This window comes from Choristoneura fumiferana, chromosome 2, assembly GCF_025370935.1.
Source record: "Choristoneura fumiferana chromosome 2, NRCan_CFum_1, whole genome shotgun sequence".
Lineage (NCBI taxonomy): Eukaryota > Metazoa > Arthropoda > Insecta > Lepidoptera > Tortricidae > Choristoneura > Choristoneura fumiferana.
In genome coordinates this window covers 9,967,017-9,988,138 of record NC_133473.1, presented here as the reverse complement: position 1 = coordinate 9,988,138, position 21,122 = coordinate 9,967,017, and the positions used below count along the sequence as shown (strand labels likewise).

The window sequence follows — 21,122 nt, the reverse complement described above, 5'->3', positions numbered from 1 at the left end:
CCACCTCCACACTGTAAGAACACACACAAATCACACAAACCCATCTATCACCACCACCACACTACACTGACGCGTTTCGAACTCAAACAGAGCTCATCTTCAGAGTGACACAACCGTACACCATGCAACCAGTTTTTAAACTGTTATTAAAAATATTTTTTTGCCAAGTTAAAGAAAATAAATTTGGAATAAAGGTAAGTAGGAATAAAACCATCGAAAACCACATTCGAACATATTTTATTAATAGCACAACAACACTAAATCTATAATCATACAGCATTTATCACATCATTACCTTTCTTCCTTTGACCAGTTTATTTCTCCTCGTGACCTGAGCGTAGCCTGCAGATAATTGTTATAGATATGGCTCTCCTTTCTCATTCTAAAATATCACCCAAAAATACAGTCCTCTATAATATGCATACGCAACGCTCTAAAACGTCTCATACTTCTTTGGCTCCTGTTAAATTTAATATTTACAATAAACATCTATGTAACATCGATTTAATCAATAATTCTCTAAAATACATCGAATTCAACAACAATATTTCTATTTAAATTAGGCGTTTTAATTGTCTTGTAGAACATACGTAAGGTCAAAGATAATTTACTACTCTATCAATTTCTTCATTGCCCTGTATTAGTGCTTCTGCCGTCTTCTACAATCGTCACCCGCACCGGGCCGCACCATTTACGTAATTACTTATTGTATTACGTTAACGTTATCGCTACAAACGGCGAGCGCGTGCGCATCTCCTTAGACGAAGCCTCCGCACGCATGCACAACATCGCTACAATTTCTCATCTCCGACTTCGCTAGTAAAGTCAATCTATCCTTACTTGTCTTAAGAAGTACTTAAAAACTAAATTCTGACCTTAAATTCTATTTAAGTAAGTTTTATTAAAATATGCCTTTAATGAAACTGCAGTAGCTGGAAATCGAACAGAAATACGTATACGTATTCCTAATTTGTTTCATTGGATCCCTTTATTTCAGCGATAAACAATATTTTGTGAGAAAACTATAGAGTTTTGAGACGGTTGAGTTAGAATTGTACGAACTTAAGACAAGTAAGACTGAACTGTGTTTATGCGGAAATATGCGGAAAATATTATTTTGGCACTAATGGCCTGCTTCACCGCTCTCTGCTCTGGTAGAGCTCCTGATGTTTTATGCGTTAAATATATGTGATGCAATCTCTGTTTAATAACAGTTTAAGAACAAAATAAAACTATCAGACAGTGATGAAGCGGGTCCATGTATCATGGCCATGTATCCACATTCTATTTAATAGAAACGAATCAATTCCACAACACCTAATCATCATTAATAATTATTATAATCATTAGGTAGGTGTTGCCGTTTCGGCAAAATATTTTTCGCCAAATTTCACTACCCAAAATACTTATCGCAATAGTTTCATTTCCCAAATGAATTTTTAGCATATTAACATTTAGCATGTTATTCATTTGGTCCAATTATCATTTGGCTTAATTTTGTTAAGTTTTATTATGACAAACGTTTATTAAACAAACGCTTTCTTTTGGCTAATATTATATTTAAAAAAAAAAGTTTGTTCAAAATGACACTTCGCACACGAACCAACCACAGAAACCAACTGCTACCAGAAAAGTAGGTTAGGTTAAGTTAGAACTGCGTCCCCACAGAAACGAACTGCTACCAGAAAAGTAGGTTATTATGCCATGCAATATTTTGGGAAGAGTGCTTTATGCTAAACGATACATTTGACTAAATAATACTTGGTAATTATGAAACATGGCTAAGTAGGTACTTAATTATTTTTGAAACAATAATTTGCCAAAGAAAAATTTACTAACTGTAAAATTGCGATAAGTTGTTTTATGAAATGTTTTTTTTGCCAAATGATAATTTGAGTAAAATATTTTGGGATGTGATACTTTGGGAAGTTTTAGTACATTAGTAATCCCATTTGGTAAGTTCAATTCTAAACCTTCAGAAGGATTAAACACGGTCAATATCAAAATAAAATTCTCTAAAAAGAATCAACTTATGAGGAATGTTCTATTAACCTACAATCTTATCTTACCTTAGTCTTATTTTTATTAACCTACAATTTGAGTAAAATATCTAAACGTCAATTCTAATTTCTAGTCTTAGTTAAAAGAACATTTTCTAATTTACTTCATTCGTACAACATCTTAAGGATGGGTACAGTCGTTACACGGTTTGCAAGAAACAATAATCTAGGAATCTGGCATTCTATTCCTATACTTAAACAACTGTCATTGTTAGGTACCTAACTTCAAATCTGGGTCAAAATTTTCTCGAAAATCGTTTTTTTCTTATCATACATTCATACTGCAATAGGTATTTTTTTATGTATGTACCAAATGCATAGTTAAGAAGATTAACTGGTTAGGTAATGTACCATCAACCAAATAAGTGGTCTATCAATTTTTAAACAAGTTCCTATCAAATGAATATGTCGCTAAAGTCGAACTGTCAAGTTGACAGACACGTATATTGGCATTATTGTTTTGTGAGATGCAAACGATTATCAACTTTAGGGTGGTAGACCACATATTTGGCTTATGGTACCTAAACAAATATTACTTCGAGGCTTCAGCATATTTAATTTTGTCATTGAGATAATTCTCAACAAAAATTCCACAATATTAAAGACATGTAAGTTAAGTACCTATTATTTAACTGACTTTTTTAAATAAACGAATTCACTTCTATAAATATTAAGTTACTAATAGCATCATAAGAGTATAAATGAATATCATGAATTTGAATTTTGAGCTAGTGTTTCAGAATATTGAGCCATAGTAATAAAGAAATTTTAAAATTAGTACGAATATAGACGGATCAATATAGAAATTGGACATACGTGCTAAAACTATTAGAAACTAGGCTTAACATAAGGTCTCCTGCTATACGCACGAGATATTGCACATACACATGTAGGTACGTACGAGTAGGTAGTAGTTGTAAACCTTATTGTGACAAAGAGAAAATTTACTTTATTGTGCTTCACAGTGCAAATTTTATGAGTAGGTATATTTAAAATCACAGTGCAATGAATATGACTGTTGATTACATAATATACTTATTTACATACAATACAGTTCAGTACAAATTAAAGTAAGACAAGTACTTGAAAAACAATACTAAAAATAATTAAAGGAGTAATTTGTATCAACAACTTTCTCAAGAAAGTAGTCTCAACAAAGAGGAATTTACAATTTAGTTTGTTTCTTCTATACCGAGAAAGTATTCCCGTCCGATACGATTTTTTTGATAAGTACAGTCAAGGGCAAAGATATCGACACGGCCAAAGTTGCATAAAGTCGTGTATACATATTTTGTATCTTTGCCCTCGACTGTACTATTATTAAGTATAATATATACTACCTACTTGGAATCCATCCTGCTATGCATTTTCCTTTTCAAAACTCGAAATAGTTTTACTTTAGGTATACCGAATGTAAAATGTATTTTATGTTAAGTGAACCCTTTCATTATTTTTGCGTTTATTACAGTGTATATATTTTTTTCTTTGTACACTTTGTTGGCGCTTTGTAGCGTTTATTGATGATATTATTGGCCTACGCTTAATTCAAATAATGTTTTAAGCATATATATTTTAAAAGCTTCGTTATTTCATTCAATCAGTTGTTACCCATTTAGCTACCCTGTTACATTTCTATACTTTCTCTCGTAATAAAAACGAGTATAATCATCCAAAAAGTAAGTTGAAGTGCCCCTTTACGCGTACAGATGACATCAAAATCCATCTTTCATTTTAATCTGGGCCACTCCAACTTACAGTTATACGAGTACGTAGGTATTTATTATATTAATTTAGATCTACGAATTTGTTTTCTGATAAATAAATATTTCCTAAAAATATTCTACAAAATATTATTGTTCTACAATTTAATGATATAGATTATCGTTCCCTTTATTTCGTTATTTTCAATTTAACTTTGTCTGTAGTGTGATGCTATCTTGCATCCATATTAATATCGATTTTATCAAAATTTTAAATGGCTTATTCGTAATCGCATCATTTTTGTTCGCACAAATCGAATTTGAAAATGATAGAGATATATGTAAAAATTGATAAATTGACACTATGGTTGAGATAGATCTGATCATCTCTAAATTGTTTCCAAAATATTACAATATTGTCTACAAAAAATATTGGGTATATTTCTTAGCACCACTACCACGTTTTAATGGATCCTACTCGAAGTACTGCATCGATCTTTGTCTGAGCAGGCCCCTATCTTGTTCTTATAGTATTACTCTCACCTATGATATATCTCAAATTTAGCGAGGATCCATCTGCTACAATCGATAAAACTCTTCGTAACAATCATGTTGCTCGGTCGATGTTGGTATATCAAATTATCGCTTTTTTTATATCTGGCCCTATTAACCATCTTGTTTCAAGCAGAAATCTCTAAACAAGCTTGGCAGTGCTTTGAGTACCTAAAACTTCGAGCGATAAATGTAAATAAGTTACTTTCAATGTTATAAATAGCACATTTATTAATGATGCTAGTCAAATCCATTGCTTTATTTACCATGAGCAAAAGAAATAAACAATTAATGTATATACCGTTGACTCTAGACATCTATACTAGGTACCTAACTACGACACCAAATCAACTGCGTTCATCTATCTAGGTACTACCTACTAGTTTAGTCTGTGAGCTTAATGCATAATTGTAATACAATGAAAGAATTCCCCGGCTTTAAACTATTACCTATTGAAACCTTCATCAATTCATTTTCAATAAGACAAAGTTCGTAAATTTCTTGATAGTATTAGTTTCTCTTTTTAATGGGATTTTTTGGCAATATTAACGTTGTATTACTTTTTCTATTTAAGGTAACAAAATGTCGTTGAAACTATCAAATTAATCAAAATAACAATCCTTAATCTTTTAAATACCTATTATGATCAAAATTAAAATATTGCGATTTTGGCTACTATTCAATTCATAGTAATTGAGAGTCCCTATGTGTAACCATAACCTTAGGCTGTGGCTCTTATAGTATAAAATAGCGACAAACATAGGTACTTACATCAAATAATCCCAATCACTTCCATCTTACTACGCAGCGAGCGTCTTATGCAAATAACACAATATAGGTACTTAAACTTAAAGTAGTGATCACGTTGATTTGCGCGACGGGTGGTTTAGTAAATCTACTAATTATTCAGCTTTTTGTTAAGCCTTTGAAACTTTAACGTCTAGAACAGTTCCACTTACTTTGGCTTGATTCTGTGAAACATTTCTTGCAGCTGTTTTTGTTGAACATGGAGATGGTAGTTTCGAAGTCGAAGATAATGCTGAACTGGTCACGCCAATATTATCGGTTGTAGATACTTTTGAAGTCGAATTTATTGGTTTTATGATATTGCTTTTTGATTTATTGGCTGACCTTGAAGTAACATCTATTTTGTCAGAGATGTCTACATTGGCGGTGCTAGATTTAACAGATGAAGATACTGTTTGTACTCCCGATGGTACCGTTTTAACAGACACCGATTGTTTTGGTACTGGTTTTACTGCTCCAGTAAAAGGAGTAATTGAAGATGGCAACTTAATACCAGATGCTGTTGTAGTGGGTTTTGAAATAGATGAAACTACTGTTGCAACATTATTTGGTGTAGCTGCTGTCGATGTTTTTATGGCAGAATTTTCGGTTGTTTTTGATTTTAGAGCCGTATTTAATGTTGCACTCTGATTATTGGCTAATCCAGAATCAGAGCTCATAATTTCTGTATTTACTCTACCTTCTTTCGTGTTTGTAAAATTTAACATGGGGCTTGTCGACAGTATTTTAGAGTTATTTGTGGCACATTTCATTTCAGACAGTGTTGAAGAGGTGATTGCTGTCTGCGGAATTTTACTTGTAGTACCTGTTAAACCAGTTTTTATTATGTCGGACTTTTCATTAGAAACCTTTTTAGATTGTAGGTTTATCAATGGACTTATTTCTGTGCTTATTGTTTTAGAAGATGATGTCGATGAAGTTTTATCTATTTCATATTTTTTGTTTGTGCTAGAATATGAAGTTGACGGTGATGATGCCTTAGATGAACCACTTTCTATTACTTCATCCGCATTATTGGCCATGGCAGTACTTATAATTACAGATTTCTCACTACTGAGACAATTAATATTATACTCAGCTTCTTCATGCGAATGTGGCTTGATATTGGTTTTTTTCTCGTCTTGGCTGTCTTGTTTACTTGTTTTAGTTGAAGTAATAGGACTTGAATTAACTTTGCTTAGCTCTTCTTTGACACTTGAACCTATACCAAATTCTTTTATTTTATTGATATCAATAATTGGTTTAGATGCTACAGCTTTTAAATCAGCTGTATTATATCCAATTTGTTTCTCTTCGGGTTCATAATGTGAACCAGTCTGAATATTTTTGTTTATATCTACGTAATTCTTGTCTGGAGAAGAACTACTACATGAAATCATGTGTGCTATATCTGTTTTATTCATTATTGGAAGATTTTTGGAAGATATTGTTGACTTTGTCGGTTTGACTGTGCAATATGACAACTTACTTTCTGCACTATCATTACTTTCTTGTGATAGTTGTGAAATCTTTGTGCTTAAAATTTCATTTTTTGATTTTTTACTAATATTGGATAACTGTGAAGTTGTGGTCTGAATACTGCTAACGTTAAGAACATAATGCTCAAGTGTACTAGTATCCTTGTCTTTATTGTCACTTATTAAGTTACTTGCATTTTGTGCTGGTTTATTACATGCACTGGCGACAATATTTTGAGTGGATGTTGTATTAAATTCATGTTTTTCATATAGTTTAGACATTGAAGCTACTGGTTTTGGTGTTAATGTGATATTTTTCTTTTCTTTTGCTTGTTGTTCAGAAATATTTGTATTGTTTATTTTTATAAATTCGCCGCTTTTCGGCTTTTCGCTGGATTCTTTTGATTTAGTTTCAGTTTTGGCAATATCACCTTCAATAGTAGACAAAATAGGAACAGGCGTAACTTGCACTGGTTCCATTTGCTGCATTTTACCGTCTGTGTGGATTTTAGCCGTCGTAAATATTAACGGACTCGGACTGTAACCCGTCGACTTACTAGTATCCAATTCGACAAGTATTTGAGTTTTGGCTACTACTGAATTTTTTAGCCCCTCCATATTACCAAACACATTAGTGTACATATGATTGTGAATGGATGCCGTTGATATTGACTGAGAGTTTGAATATTTTTGCTCCTTCAAACCATTACTTATACCGGTGAGACCACAGTGGTGCGTGATTTTAGTCACATCAGAAATGGAAGGCTTTGCAATTTTATCATCAGCAAGTAACTTGTCCTTATCATCGCCTTTTTGACATCCAAAATCAGTCTTTGTTTTTGTTAGCAATAATTTGGCACTTTGTTTTTCAATTTCGCTTATTTCCTTATTTTTATGCAGTAGCGGTTCGTTGGCCGTGTCGTCGCTGAAATGTTGCACCTTTCTTTTGATTGAGTTTTTAGTTGATTTTAAAATACCTGCTCCAGGTTTCTTTGTCTCACTTTCTATTCCACTAGTAATAGATGTGCTGTCACCTCCGTCTTGAGACGCCTGAAAACAAATAAAAAATATATGATGAGTATTCGGTGTAGTATTGCAACAAGCGTTCATGTTGTAACTACAGTATGATTATATTGACTTTTATTATTATTTATTAGTTACTAATTTTTACCCTCGGCTTCGCACGCATACACCGTTCCTCAGGCCTTTAGTTGAATTGATATTCCAGTATTTCACAAAAATTCCCATTTCCAAAAATTACCTCTTTACTACTACTAAAATTACCTATTGTATAAAAAACTCGTACCAACTTTCATCTAAATTCTTCCAACCGTTATAACGAGTAGATCGAGTATCAAGCACATGTACTCACGCACGATTGTTGTTTATTACCTACAGAGCCTTAGTTGAGCCTAATTTGCCACAAATTTAATGTTCTTAAAAACATATGAAATAACGCTCGACAAAAAATACACGGATTAAGTAGAATCGGAAAAAAGTTCAATTTTTTTTCCCACAAGTTTTTGGAAATTGCAAACTTGGGTATGCATGGCCTTAATGGGTCCAAACATACAGCATACTAAAAAAACCAGAGATACATCGTGTTTTGTTATTTTTTTGCTGATTTTGACCGGCCTTTAAATATGCTGGGGGTTAAGGGTTGCTACCTTGCGCATGGCCAGCAGCGGGTGTGTGTGCGGGGGTCAAGCGCCGCGCTCGCGCAGCACGGGCCGGCCGTGCAGCAGCAGTACTGGTGGCGACAGCTCCGGCTCCCCGCGGCCCGGCAGCGCGCGCGCGCACGTGCCTAGCTTGGCCGGCGGGCCCCACTCGTCCGTCGGACGGGCTAGCACTCGGGCTTTCTACAACACAAGTAAAGCACGTTCCAGACGGTTGTAAACCAGCGTCCCAACAGGGGTAACCTTGTTTGTTGCCGTCCATTTAGACTCCAGTTGTAAACCAAATGGTAACCTCTGTTGGGACGCTGATTTACAACCGTCTGGAACATTCTCAAATTTTAATTCGTACGCTACCACAGCCAACCCTAATGGAGAGAATACCTCTAACCCATCATCAACCAAAGTGTGTTCGCCCGTTGTAAGACAAACAGTTCCGAATGGAAACAAACGCATGTAAAGTAAGGATTTAAAGAGAGCGCTTACTACAACACAACGGTTTAGCAGTGTTCACTTTGGGTGTAGCTTTTGAGTCGCGTATTGTGGTCGCGTAATTTTGGTTCCATACAAAGTCCTATTTGTCGATACTAATTTTGTGTCGCCGTGTGTCAGAAACTGGACTTTTGTATAAAACCGAATGCAGCAGAAATTACGCGATCAAAAATACGTGACTCACAACTCAATAAATTACGCTCGTCTGGCTTCACCCTTTATGTTACACTAGCTTTTGCCCGCGGCTTCGCTCGCGTTAAATTTGGGGTAACATTAACATACATTTACTTTCTGCGATCCTTTTTTTCGTGTTTTGATTGATTTTTTGGAGGATTACATGGAAATATAGATACAGTAAGACGTTGGTTTAGACAAATGGTGCACATTTTGGAATTCAAAAATCAACCTTCATACGTAATTAATCATTCATAATTCGTACCAACTCTGAAACCGTGTTTCGCTGAAACGTTAAAGACGTTAAAGTACTACGCGTTTCTTTTGCCGGCGTCTTCCTACACGATATAGGATTGTATCTCGAGAAATTGTAAAGTCCCCGCGGGATATGAATTACTGTTATGATCTATTTTAATATTCTTAATTGTCGATGAGAGACATATTGTAGCTTGCCCCGAAATTTAATTCACTTATTTTTATTCTGCGGAAATTTTGCATTTAAAAAAAAAGAAGTCTGTCCATCAGGGATATTGTAGCTTTCTATTGGTAATAGAATTATTTAAATCAGCTCAGTAGTTTCAGAGATTACCCCCAACAAACAAAGAATCAAACAAAGTTGAGATTTTTCTATTCCATGGGATTTTCTAAAAATCTTTCCCTAGTGCACCTCTCTATTACTTTAGGTCCATCTATGCCAATTTCAAATCTCTAGCACCAGTAGCTTTGGCTATGCGTTGTCTGTCAGTCAGCCAGTCATGGTACTGTTCAGGTAGAGTTAGGTATAGAATTATAAATAAATTAACCCTGAAGTTGAATTCACTTTTTGCTATCCCGCGGGAATTTTACGTTTTCCCGGAGAAAAGTAGCGTATGCCAATCAGGGATAACGTAGCTCCCAATTGGTAAAATATCTATTTAAATCAACCCCAATGATGAATTTACTTAAGCATTTCGATCCTGCGGGAATTTGGCATTCTTCTGTAGAAAAGCAGCCTATGTCAATCAGAGATACTGCAGATTACTATTAGTGAAAGAATTATTAAAATCAGCTCCGAATTTGAATTGTCTTACTTACTTCTATGTACCTATCCTGCGGGAATTTTGCATTTTCCCGGAAAAACATACTTATCCTATGTCAATCATGAATACTGTAGCTTACTTTTGTTGAAAGAACTTTTAAAATCAGACCCAAAGTTGAATTCACTTATTTCTATACCACGGGAATTTTGCATTTTCCCGAAGAAGAGTAGTCTATACCTACTAATGAGGAATAGTGTAGCTTTCTATTGATGAAAGAATTTTTAAAATCATCCCCGAAGTTGCATTCAGCTTTTTCTATCCCATGGGAATTTTGTAATTTCTCGAAGAAAAAGTAGCCTTTGACATGTGGGGATAATCATATCACATATGTAAGATTTTTTTAAATCAGCTCCAAAATTGAATTACTTAATTTATTTCTATCCCGCGGAAATTTTGCATTATCCCGGATAAAAAGTAATCTATGTCTCAATCAAGGATAGTGTAGCTTACTAACGGTGAAAGAATTTTTAAAATCGGCTCAATAGTTTCAGAGATTCGACTACAAACAAAAAAGCGAAAAAAGTTTAGATATTTCCCTATCCCGTGGGAATTTCGAAAAATCCTTTCTTAGTGCGCGTCTACATCTATTAAGGAACATATATTCCAAATGTCAAGTTTCTAGCCCTAGTGGTTTGGGCTGTGCGTTGATCTATAAGTCAGTCAGTCAGTCAGTCAGTCAGTCAGTTTCTTCTTTTATATATATAGATGCCTTTGGTTCGATCGGATGACATTATCCAAACAATGGTTGAGCGTACTTCGGTCGATAACATAGATTCGAGGTTCTTAATCCTGAGAGTTTCATTGATTATGTGACTGTAAACATCACCTCCATGATAGTCAGGTCATCAGGACCGCTGCAGATTTGGTCAACGGCCATCAGAACGACGACGACAACAGGCAACACCCCCAGGGCCCAGCCCACCGCATCGGCCCACATCGGGTACACGTAGTGGCCGTATGACGCCGGCTTGTACTCTATCCAGTTGAACACCAATATGAACTGAAAAACAGACCACCAGGCTAATTAAAAAGAACTGTCAAATAAACTGCCTTGTTGTCCCCAATAATTATGAATTAAATATGCAGCGCAAAAAGGAGAAATGTATATTAATATATGTAATATTGTGCTGTATAAACACCTTGGACTTGCAATTATTCGTGTCTTCATAATCGTAAAAAAAATTTGGTAGAGCAATAGCAATATCAATAACAATATATAGCATCCGCAGTGTGAGTAATATTTGTTTAATTTATCGTATCGTGGGGTACGTACGTAGGTCCGATACGAGGTCGTTGTAATGTTGATGAAAAAGTTGGTATAAATCAGATGAATTTTCACAATAAAATATCTTAGAATTGGCTAGAAAGTAAACATATTTACCACCAAAGCAGCGGGTGTTATAACCCGCCACATTGCACTCCAGAAAATCACCCACAGCTTAGACTGTCGGCCAATCATGGCCTGAATATCACGACAGAACTTCTCTGCACCGTAGATCCACGCGATCAGTATGCATTCTCCGATGGCTATGATCAACACCGACCAATTGGCTGCATATTTATCCATAAGCTGCAGCCAGTACATGCCACTCTGCAAAATTAACAGGGAAAATTGTGTATTTTTTCCACACCCTATTCTAATAATGAGCCTATTATAATAAGTTTATGAAACTTACGTTAGTGGTAAATATAAGGCCACCCAAGTAGCCACCCACTGCTACTGTCAATACAACCCACACCTTATTTTGTCTCAAATTGGGAAATCTATCCAAGATCGCCGTTGTCACTGTCTCCATAAGCGCAAACTTGAAATTAAAAGACATGTTATTTAATATATGGTCAATTTTTTCAAGTACCTATACAATTCAAGGGTTCAATCATTCATTTATTACCTGAGAGTCGAGTCCAAGAGTCAACAGCATGAAGAAGAAAAGGATGGACCATAGCGGCGATACTGGTAATCGTGTGACCACTTCTGGGTAGACGATGAAAGCCAATCCTGCACCTTGATCCACCACTTTGTCAACTTCTACGTCCAATTCGTGGGCTAGAAACCCGATGACGGAGAAAATGACTAGTCCAGCAAAAAATGATGTCGCTATGTTAGAAGCTGCGACGATCAATGAATCTCTGTGGGACAAATAAAAACAATGTCAGTTCACAAAACAATAAAAGAAAACATCCTGTAGTTGGTGAAAGTTGAATTGCGGATTATGTTTTAAACGTTTTTTTATTTATATCAATTATTTTGCTACGAGAATTTTAGTGTAGTGTTAATTTTATTTTAGTATTTTTTTACATTTAGTCTTTTTTAATTTGATTCTAATAATTACAACGCTTAAGCAGACTAAAGCAGCCTTGCAAAAAAGAAATAAACCTAGATTTAGTCGTTAAATCTGGCTAAAGTTCCGTATATTTTGACTCAACTAAACTGAGCTTAAGACATCTAGATTTGATTTTCTTTTCAGCAAATGGCCATAAATAAATTATGACTTGTACGAACATGTAGCAATTATTGGAAAACTTGTTATAAGATGATAATGTTATAAGTCCTCCCCATGCAGGACTCAAGGCGAAAAATATTTGCACCGCGGCGTCTCCCCACACCTGTAAATAACAATAAAAATCCATTTGAAACAACTGAACAAATATATCAAAATAAAATCTACGTCAATTTTACTAATAGGTACTCCACTCACTTGTGCATTAGCAAGTTGACTAAAGTCCGGCGTGAGATAAAATAGGATTCCGGTGGATGCGCCGGGTAGCGTCACGCCACGGAAAAATAATATCACCAGTACCACATACGGAAACAATGCAGTAAAGTACACCACCTATAACATAACAACCGCTTAACGCTTACGACTAGCTTTCGTCACCTAATTATTTGTTGCTAGGTCCATAGCAGGACCGTACCTTTCCAGATGACTGCACACCTTTGCATAGGCAAAGGAAGACTATAAGCCAAGCAACTAGTAAGCACGCGGCCATATCCCATCTTATGTGGCCTGTTTCTTCTATCCCAGACGAAAGCCCAAGCACTTTATTACTGCAAAGAAGATTACTTAATAAATAACCACTGAAGTCAGCGTAGGGAATATTTAGTAAGTACCTACTCATACTTATTCCTACACTTGTGGCGCATGTAGGGGAATTTGTCAATTGACTTACGTAAAGTATTCTTCGGCTGGTGGCCGCCTCAGGGCAGCATCCGCTAATGCACCGATATTATGTGCTATGACATAAGTCTGGTTGTAACATTCTCTCAGATAATACGTTCCGTTCTGAGCTTCGCATAGGTCGGCTTCCTCATATGAATAACAATCTAAAAAGGAATGTTTCAGATAAATATCTACAGGTGACTCCGTTCTGAATGCAATATGTGGTAAATGATGTAACTTACGCTGAGTACTCCAATCAGCGTCACAATTTTGCCACGGAAGTTGGTAAAAAATGCTCATAATTGAAACAGCCATGTAGTAAATAGTCCAAGCGATGATTAAGTTGTAGTAGAGCATTACGATACTGGAAACGATGACCATACCGTAGCCGAGACCCCGAAAGAGCGGGCAGAAACGGTTGTAAACGGCCACGGGGCCCAACGCCGCGTATTGTCCGAACGATAATTCCATAAACATAAGCGGGAGACCCGCTATTATGAGCATCACTGTGAATGGGATTAAAAATGCACCTGCAATCAAAAAAGAAGCATGGCTATAATTAAATCTATATTTATTATTATACGTAGTTATTATAGAGTAAAAAATTGTTTTCAGGATTATCATTAATTCCCGCGGGATAAGGAATACAGGGTTTTTTTTATATTTACTGACAGACATCACAGCCTAGGTCGTTAGTAATGCAGACTTTTTGAGTATTTTCAGTTAAACATAGCCAAATTAATTATAAAAATAGGTCAAGTGCGAGTCGGACTCGTACATGAAGGGTTCCGTAAACAGTTCAGTAAGTTTTTCTTAAAATTCTTCTAACATAAGTTTTTTTTTGCTGAATGTATTTTATTGGCTTTTAGTTTACAGCAACTGAAAATCAAATTTTGCAGCTTATTGATACCGAATTAATTTCATTTCAGGGCTAAGATTCTTATTAGAAGATCAGAAAGAAAATATCCTTCTATTCAGCATATGTATATACACGACAAAACAACTAAATTAGAGTTGCTTCTTGGAATTATATTTTTACTAGCCGTTACCCGCGACTTCGTCCGCGTAGAATTCGTTTATCGCTATTCCGCGGGAACTACCTATACCATTTTCCGGGATAAAAACTGTCCTATGTTCTTCTCCGGGACCTAAACAATCGGTATACTGAATTTCATCTAAATCGGTTCAATGGTTTAGACGTGATGAAGTAACAAACAAACAGACTTTCGCATTTATAATATTAGTGGGATAGTGGGATGGTGTCATCTACCCTATTATAGGACCGTTATATAACGCACTCACCTCCACCGTTGTTGTAACAAAGGTAAGGGAAGCGCCACACGTTGCCAAGGCCGACGCTGTACCCCAGAAGGGACAGGAGGAAATCGAACCGGCCCGTCCAGTTCCCGCGCTCCGGCTCTGCGCTATCCTCGTTTGGAAGGTCCGTTTCTAAGTCTTCTTTACACTGTAGAAATTTAAATTAGAACATTAACTCTCGCTAATCCCGTCGCACAGAAGTGTTGGCGATCGATAGTTGAATATCGATAGTGCAATTCCTAAAATAAATAAATATCACGGGATACTTGACACCAATTGATCTACCCTTGAAGTAAGCAAAGTCTGTATTATCGGTAATAGGCAATGGATAAATAACAATACTATCTAGTAACAAAGTTCTAAAACGCAATAATGCCGATACTACCGATAATATCGCTGTCTAGAACTGCGTCAAGTATCGATAGTAAATATTTTACTCCATCAGACATTTCCGTGACTAGCACTATCGATAGTATTGATACTGTTAGCATCGCTTTCTTTCTAGAACAGTGACAGCATCGCTAGTATTCTGTTTCGTCTAGCATTTCCGTGCCTAGGGATACCCCTTGAAATTTCGACAAACTAATTATCGAATTTCATTTCATCGTAAACGATATATCGAATATTCAATACTAATATTTTCTCTTGGAGTAATTTCACTTCATCGAATAGTCATTACATATTAAAACAATTATTAGAACAACAGTACATGGATTATTATTTGCTTAAAAATAAATTTTATCAACTATTCATGAGACAGAACAACTAAATATCGCTGAGGACCTGGGTTCGATTCCCAGCGCTGGTCTGTTTTTCTGTTCATCCATGTCTCATAGTTTGTATTTTCGATATGGTTTCACGGGATACCCGTAAAATAAACAAATTTGGAGTTGAAATAAAAAATACAAAAAGACTCCAAAAACCAATCAGAAATATCGCTGTTTATCAACGTATTATTATAAAACACTTTTATTTCATAGTTGATTACATATTATAACAATATATTCTACTAGTTTTAGTGATTCAAGATTGAATTCTGCATCTTTTGCATATTTTTTAGCAAATTTGACGGCTTGTACTCTTCTGAAAAATAAAATTAATATAGTTACAATTATTATAAAAATAGTTTTGGTTAGGTTAAAACTGCGACCACAACAAAAAGAAATCGCTACCAGGACAGTAGGTTAGGTTAGGTTAGAACTGCGACCCCAACAAAAATACATCGCTTCCAGGAAAGTAGGTTAGGTTACGTTAGAACTGCGACCCCAACCAAAATAAATCGCTATCAGGCAAGTAGGTTAGGTTTGGTTAGAACTGCGACCCCAACCAAAATACATCGCTATCGGGCAAGTAGGTTAGGTTTGGTTAGAACTGCGACCCCAACAAAAATAAATCGCTGCTAGAAAAGAACATTACAACTGCGACTTCAAAAAAATCATTGAAGTTGTGAAATTATAAATAGTAAAATAATATTCTAAGATGTAACATTTACAACATTAAAAAAAGTATGAAATAATAAAATATGAAATGAATATCTGCCCAATAAACAATCTCTTAAATAATATTTCCAGAAATTAAAAATCGGTGATTTAAAAATAGTCATTCTAATCATTCCAGGTAAGGAATATTCGACGAAATTTAAAAATATGAAACGTTGACTTTTAAATGACATTCGATAAAAAGTATGTCGACATTTCAAGCGCTATCGAGATAGTTTATATACTACCGACAGGTAGCAGTTTTCTAGAGCAGTGACAGTATCGATTGTAGTACTCCGTCTAGCATTTCCGTAACTAACGATATTGACTCTATCGATAGGTCTATCGCAATATCGATAGAATCGATTGACGGGAGAAGTTGTGTTGATTTGATATAAGTAAAACAATCGATCGATTTGGTGACAGAAAACACCGTGAGAAAATCTGCACGCACTTGCGAAGCAAATCGAAGGTGTATTTGAGTTCCCAATCCACACCGGGCCCACGTGGGAACTAAGTCGGTACAGCCCATGGCTCTCGTCTGAGAGGAGTTCTTGCACAGCAATCAGACGTGTAGGTTATTGGGAGGGTGTGAAGTACTAGGTGGGGGTAATGAAATCTATCGCAGCGCTCATAGTGTCCAAAAGAAGAAATAATCTAGGCTCTGTCATCTGTCATACTCATATGAATCTGTCATTAACAAAGCAATTTGTAAAGACTTTAAATACCTCTACATCTCGGACATGTCTAGCAACAATTTTCCTTATGAAACGGTTTGTGGTTGAAATTTTATATTGAGTGATACTCACAAAACCGGTCTTCAAAATGATACTCATTTTGATCTGAAAGCAATATTTACTTAATTTATTACTAGCGATATAAGAACAATTATATAATTTTACTATTATTCAAAGAAACCAATAAGATAGCTTTATCTTTTCGTTTTACAGTAAAAGTACAACTAAACATGAAGTAAACAAACCCTAACATAACGAAAATAAAAACACACTTTTGAATAAATTTTACTTACGTCATTTAATTTTAATGGCCAAAAATGAATTCACAACCTTTTGTCCACCCAAATCACGGTATCACAATAATTTTGTATTATAAATTAATACGTTATTATAGGTTTGATTTTTCTCACAATGTCGCGATGAAATTTCAAAACGTCAGAGCATCAGAGCCAAAAAAGTTGTGGACGCTAGGTGACGCTGATGTCTTGCACAGAGCCAATAGGTCAGAGAAATCTAACTACTTGAGTCTTACTTCTACTCTTCAGCTTGGATCCATCCAAGCTGAAGTGTAAACAAAATAAGAAGCACTTATCAATAAACTTTACCCAATTTGTATTCGTGCTAACCATCAAATATACGGAGAATCCTTTCAAGATCCGAATTCCTTTTTCCAAAGTGTAGGTAGGTACCTAATACTATATTCTTCACAAAACGAGGCATCAGGTGCCTCTTGATGCTCCTGATCATTATCTCTTTTTTGCCAAAAATAACCGGGTACTGAACTAACAGGGCGAGTGTGCTCGCTAGTCTACCGCACGAGACATGATTATTATGTACCTATATATATATAGGCTTGAAATGTTGGCAAAAGAGCCTGCTATAGTGTAGGTACATACAGCTAATAAGGTTATCTAATAATGGGTGCCAAACCCAAAAACATAGGTACAATGCGACAAAGTGGCCAAAAACGGAACAACGCGGCTGTCCTGCCAAGCTTTACTTTTTACCCGACTGCGAAGAAGGAGGGTTATTAAAATCTATATATTATATATATATTATTAATATCATTATTGTATTAGCTTTATTTTTATCGTCTGAAATAAAGTTTAATTAATTAATTTATTTATTTTTACAGTAAATACGCCGTGAAAGTAGAGCTGTTTTTAACCGACTTCAAAAAAGGAGGAGGTTATCAATTCGGTTGTATGTTTTTTTTATTTTTGTTACCTCAGAACTCCGTCTTATGAACCGATTTGATTTTTTTTTTGCGTTCGTCTAGGAATGTCTTCAATTAGGTCCCATAAGCACCAAATCAGGATCTGATGATTGGATCTTATGGAAATCGAGGGAACTCTTAAAATGTTGTAGGGACACCTATAGTAAATTGGATATATTTAGTAGTAACTCGTGCATTTGCTCTTGAAAATAATCATTTGGTGAAGTGGAACTGATGATGAAGACCACAGTTGACCATCGGAGTTACTACTCGATAACAAGTATTTCACGGGTTAAATTTTAATTACTTTGACACAGTTGCTAAGCAATTTACGCTCCTCGTAATGCATATGGTAAAACGGGTGGTGAAGCACCAGGACTCCTCAATAATGAACGTCTCTACATAGTGTAGGTGACACGGGTATCCTCTATCTATATCTATTCCAAAAAGACTAGTATTATTTTAGTCAGAATTAAAATAAGTAATAATAATAGGACTGGATTGGATTACATTAAATATTATACGTCTCTGGGAGGCAGGACATGAAGTGCTAGGCTGTAAATGAAATATACCTATAGGTAGTATGTAATTATTTTTTCTCAAACATGACATGAAATTTGATGTTGTGTTACAAATAATAGGCAGAGAAGTATCGCGCTGCAGGCGCTGCGGCTCGCCTGCCTGCCCGCGGTCACTCTAGCGGCCTGCAAAGAGATTTCATACAACTTTACAAGCCGCTGGCCGGCAATGCGACGTCTTTTGTTTCAACGCGCTCCGCAGCCGCCGCGCCAGCAGCCAGCGCGACACGCGCGCACGCAACAGGGCGACCAGACAGCGTCCCGCCATGCTTGATTTCTTGTTTTTTTTATTTTATTTCATGTCATGTTTGAGAAAAGCATTATACAAGCCTCGGCCGGAACGTGGGGTTGCCGGCCTCGCATCCCTATCCGGCTCAGATGCTTGGCCGCCAACCCTCTACTTCCCGGCCTCTACATTAATTTACCTACCTACTATGGAAGGTGACAAAGCCGCAAAACCTATTGTTTGTGGAATATTATTTGTCCTTTCTCAATTTTAATAATTATTTAATACTTACTACTTTTAGGGGCTATTTCACCATCCATTGATTAGTGTTAACTGGCGGTTAGGTGTGATGCCGTCTCTATTTGTTTTGTTCGAGTAGACGGAGACGGCATCACATTTAACCGGCGGTTAACGCTAATCAATGGATGGTGAAACAGCCCCTTAATGAGCAATAACAACAACTTCTAAATAAATAGTAAACAGCCATGGTAGCCTAGTGGCTAGGCTAGTCTCTCAAGCAGAGGGTCCTGGGCTCGCACCTCTGAGTTTTTCATACATGCGAAATTAGGTAGGTACATTTGGAATTTACCATGAGCTTTCCGGTGAAGGAAAATACTCTGAAGAAACTTGCGCACATCTGCGAAGAATAACGCGTGTGAAGTTCCCCATCCGGACTGGGACCGCGTGGGTAGGGTACTAGGGCCCAAGCCCTCTCATGCTGAGAGGAGGCCTGTGCCGTGCAGTGGGACATATTTACGCTGAGATCATGACGCTGATGATTACCTCTAATAAAAAATCGTTCAATTGCAAGTCAGATTCGCGAATCAAGGTTTCCGTACAAATTTGTAGATAAAACTAGTGTTAGCAGAGCCCCTCTCCTGAATAAAATGTAGCAGTGTGGAGTTATTTTAGGTGGTTACTAACACCCATACAATCATACAAAGTTCAAGTTTCTAGGACCTCAGTATTTGATACAAACTTATTAATTTTGATATCCCTAATCGTTTCCGGGTAGGTATAAGAGTGTTGACAACGGACGGACCGACGGAACCTATAAATAAATTTGAAAGACAAATTATTGGTTTTCAACTAGAAAAACGCCAATCGAAACTACATTGCCCGGATACGGATACTAAGATATTTTTATCTAAATATTGTTACGTTAGGGCCTCGGTGCTGGTCACAATTTCTTTCCGCACGATAAAAATGTAATAAAATCACCTACCGTCAGCAAAAACCTAACCTAACCTACCTAAATATGGAATGTCCTTGCTACTTTCTATAGGTTCGGATCTTTTTAGGTGACATTTTCTGTAATATTCTAAGTAGTAAATAATATATGTACCTACACATGAAGTCGAAAATAAATGGCATATTTAAAATGTTTCAGTCAGGCCAAGCAATTCATAAAATAAGACCTAGTATAGATACTATTTTACTCTACTATGTTATAATACCTTCCCTATATGTAATATACCTACCTTCGCGATATTTCGTACCTACGTGATAAATGAACTAGAAAATGCGATGGAGGTAATACAATCCCTGAATAAACCTTGGCAACCTATAAGTACCTCACAATTTATAAAGCGCTGTTACGTAAGCAAAGATTTTCCGTGAGAGAAAAAAAGATTTCGTACCTGAATAGTTTTCTAGGTGGTTGAATAGTTTTAGTGGTATTGTAATGTTACTGAAGTACTTAGAACTTTGTAAGCATACGAAGGACTGGCCAGAGACGGGTACTCGGTTAAATACATAATTCATAATGTTTATAAAGATTTACTACAATTACCTATACTTTGCCTAATTTATAATACTTGGAATGAATTAGGTTTCAACTAGAGTTGTATCATTTTTTAAATCTTTTATCTTTTGATCCATCTACATAGAACTCACATCGGAATATTTAATATCCATAGCTGGTATTATTTTCTTCACATCTGGAAGAGGTGTCTTGGAAGAGTTCGCCATCGTGTAGTAATAAAAATAGACAACACTATTTGAATGCAAGCTTCTCCATCTCCATGCTGGTGCCCGCTACCACCGAAGTTTCGATCCCACAGGGCGCTTCGATCATCGCACAACACATCACATCCCTTTACCTACTGAAATTTAAGCATAACCACCCCAAACACGTTTCATATAATTATATCAAGAATACACCGTGTCAGCTTTGAAAAACATTACTGGCCGATCACTCATTAGACGATAAATATTTAAATATGCATTAAATTGAAAAACACATAACGCAGGATCGCGCAGATGTCAAGTTTCGCATCGACCGAACTCTGAATGAACATCTAGGTCAATATCAAGCCTCCGCTACCCCCCTTCCCCTGTGGACCCCTCTGGGAAAACGGTCTCCGCTTGGCGAATATCACGTGAAAAACGGTCCGTTTGGTCCTTCGCTACACT

The 21,122-nt window shown here is 36.1% G+C and overlaps 1 protein-coding gene across 2 annotated transcripts; it reads right to left on the bottom strand.

The window, feature by feature from the left end:
- Positions 1-218: 218 nt before the first annotated feature.
- On the bottom strand, positions 219-21,003 carry LOC141442834 (sodium- and chloride-dependent glycine transporter 1-like). Of its 2 annotated transcripts, XM_074107976.1 has the most exons (13): positions 20,604-21,003; positions 14,458-14,620; positions 13,398-13,685; positions 13,166-13,319; positions 12,911-13,043; positions 12,694-12,828; positions 12,498-12,601; positions 11,887-12,124; positions 11,671-11,799; positions 11,376-11,585; positions 10,821-10,994; positions 8,244-8,435; positions 7,538-7,626 (listed from the first exon to the last, which is right to left on the bottom strand). In XM_074107976.1, the coding sequence occupies exons 1-12, from the start codon at positions 20,676-20,678 to the stop codon at positions 8,280-8,282; spliced, it is 1,959 nt and encodes a 652-aa protein (XP_073964077.1). In that variant the 5' UTR covers positions 20,679-21,003; the 3' UTR covers positions 7,538-7,626; positions 8,244-8,279. The 2 variants fall into 2 exon arrangements, with proteins under 2 accessions (XP_073964067.1, XP_073964077.1); XM_074107966.1 differs by lacking the exons at positions 10,821-10,994; positions 11,376-11,585; positions 11,671-11,799; ... (6 more) ...; positions 14,458-14,620; positions 20,604-21,003 and having other exon boundaries at positions 219-7,626; positions 8,244-8,332.
- Between the last annotated feature and the right edge of the window lie 119 nt (positions 21,004-21,122).